This window comes from Cyprinus carpio, chromosome B5, assembly GCF_018340385.1.
Source record: "Cyprinus carpio isolate SPL01 chromosome B5, ASM1834038v1, whole genome shotgun sequence".
In the NCBI taxonomy this organism is placed as follows: domain Eukaryota; kingdom Metazoa; phylum Chordata; class Actinopteri; order Cypriniformes; family Cyprinidae; genus Cyprinus; species Cyprinus carpio.
The window spans coordinates 30,099,299-30,102,099 of NC_056601.1; the positions used below are offsets into that span (position 1 = coordinate 30,099,299).

General features: G+C 34.4%; 1 protein-coding gene across 1 annotated transcript in view; it reads right to left on the bottom strand.

Annotated features, from left to right (window-relative positions):
* Window positions 1-1,161: 1,161 nt before the first annotated feature.
* LOC109082618 (C-C motif chemokine 19) overlaps window positions 1,162-2,801 on the bottom strand; it is a 2,471-nt gene continuing 831 nt past the window's right edge. The window contains exons 2-4 of the mRNA XM_042723084.1: window positions 2,289-2,412; window positions 1,963-2,083; window positions 1,162-1,467 (exon numbers count right to left, since the gene is read on the bottom strand). Coding sequence (XP_042579018.1) covers window positions 1,429-1,467; window positions 1,963-2,083; window positions 2,289-2,412 — 284 coding nt within the window. The 3' untranslated portion in view covers window positions 1,162-1,428. The remainder of the gene's footprint in view (window positions 1,468-1,962; window positions 2,084-2,288; window positions 2,413-2,801) is intronic.

Here is a 2,801-nt window from a genome sequence, read left to right on the forward strand (position 1 = left end):
AATTATTTAAGAACAAATATTTATACCATTTAAAACACATTTAATAAAGCAACAAATGTCAACACAACTTTAATGCCCAAAAATGCTGTCTAGGTAGGCAACACACTAGATTCTATTTATAGCAGTTTAAATACAGTTATTATAGCATCGACATGTTTTGAGAAATTGTCTACCTGTTGCATTTGATGATGAAACAGCACTGAAGCTGAAGGAAACGCCAGACACTTTTCCATCCAGAAAGGATGATATTCTCGGACCGGATGCCAAAATAAACGCAGGATGAAACACTGAAATAATCATACATTCATATAATTATTCCATACTGACTGCAGATGTGCAGATGTACATTATTGTTGCGTCCAGACCATGAGGGTTTATATGAATACTAATTAAGTTATTAATACATGCTAAATTCAGATCATTAGTGTATGCTTTAATATATTCATATGTGCTTGTACATCCAAGCTGAGTTTCTACATGGCAACAAGATGCTTGCTAGCAGTTATCCAGACTTTGTTTTGTGATGCTCACGGATTGTCTTACTGATATTTCACTAGCTCAAAGCTCACTTATCAACATCACAGATAGTTCCGTCATTTAAGAGCATAATAATTATACATTTAAACTGAAAAACGACGTGAGAGGATAACAACTGTGTCATAATGTGGCGTTGATACTGGGAGTACTCTTCGTGTTGGCGCTTAATAGAATAGATTAGCTCAATAGCCCCACTCAGTGTGACCTCGCAGCTGTGGCTTTGATGAAATAAACTCAGACAGAATCTCTAAAGAAGCAGTAAATAATGTCTTTATGGGCTTCCAAATGCCAAAAGTTGTATTTTAGGCTTAGGATTAATGATTGGAATTCACTTTAAGGACCCAATAAAAAGTTCCCCTTTTAAATAAATAGACTCACATTCATGAGTTTCTGACCTAGATGCACAAAGACAAAAGATGATTCACAAAAAGACTATATTAATAATACTTTTATTCAGTTTTAAAGTTGTATTTTAGGGTTTGGGAGAGTTTATGGTAATTATATTTTGTCTTACAGTACAGTTAAAGTGCAGTTAAATGCTATTCCCTGTTTAGATAGATGAATGTGTGTTAATGTGTGTATGTGTATAAAGTCAGGACTTTGAAGAATACAATCCAACCAATATTTGTGTTTCTTCAACAAATTTATTCACATAAAAAAACAACAACACAATGATTATTTCAGAATAGAATACACACACACACACACAAAAAAAACAACCACAAGAATAATATGTTCACACAACAGCAAATATGGGAACATCAGACAACAAGGAAAATGCTGAAAGAAGGAAGAACCTAAATGTATTACAGAAACTGTTAGAAGTGAGCTATATCACGAAGACTACATCAGCTGCCATTTTAATGCATATATTTATGTGTATGTGCTCACTCAAAAAGAAACATTCTTCAGGTCATGACAGCGTTTCTCCTGAAATAAAAGAACACAGAGAAAACCATTAGTTAAAGCCTGCTTATAAAGAGATGTTATGCTATTACTTGACTTGAATTTAACTGTTCTAATGCTTCTTATATTTGAATATGCTGCATTCTAGAATTCATAGAATTCTGTTACTAATTCTAATTCCATTTTTAACATATGGGTTTTCTGCACATGCTTTATGTATAATGCAACATGCACCACAGTCTGACTGAGTCCTCAGTGTTGGTGGTCGGTTTAAGCTTGCCGTAGGAGGATGTTTTGGCTTGTGGTTTCACAGATGAATAGTTTGTGGTTTTGTATGAGTAAGACCATAACATCCAAATCGTGAACTACATATAAACAATGTCATGAGTCAGATGAAAACCAGAAAGGAGAAAGTGACCTGCTGCAGGGCTCGTGCAATAACAATGATGTACCTGTTCTGCAACTAGCTATATGTCATCAGATATGACTGAGGAAACAAAACCACGGTGAATTACGTACATGAAATTTGTTTTCTTTGCACTTCTTGAGCCTAGTGTCCAGAAACTTGATCATCTCTTTAACCCACTGCTCTTGCTCTGCAGGTGGGGCACAAAGCTTCAAACCTTTCCTGGTCTTGAATCTGAAAGATAGTTGATTTTTTTCCACATTATTTGACTAGAAAAGTAGACAATTCGAGCACTGTATGTTAAGCACAATAGCATTTCCCATTAAATACGCCTTTTCACATCTGCTTTGTTTGAAAATGTGCTCATAAATAGTTTCATTCACTCCCAGGCTCCCACACATGACCCAGTCCAATAGTTTTCTTTGGAGAAAATACTTACACAACAGCATCTCGGCGGCAGCCGTCAACTTTCAGCTGCTTCCGGTAAGTGAGGAGGACGTGTTTAGGGATGCTTTTTTGGCTAAATGTCAGGCAGCAGTCCAATGCTAAGTCTACCTGAGCCTCTGAGAGAGATTAAGACAAAAGAGAAATAAAAAAATGATGAGAGACAAGAGATGAAAATACAAGAAAACAAGTATTTAGCACCACCTGTGTCTGCCCCTAGAGACGTCTCAAAACATCAGAATGTGAGAAAAACAGAAAGTGTCTTGGCACGTTTATTGTTCATAAATTACATGTATAATAGTTTGCAGTCAACCAAATCAAGTGTAAATATTTATATTTAATTTTATATCATTAGTTGTTATATTAAATTACATTAATTTGCTTAAAAATATGATGTATTTAATATATAAATATATTTAAATTTTAATATATATGACTCACAGTTTGAGTCTTTTAGTTGATTAAATTTTAGCTAATCTGAAAAATGGATGGGATTTTTTTTTTAAAT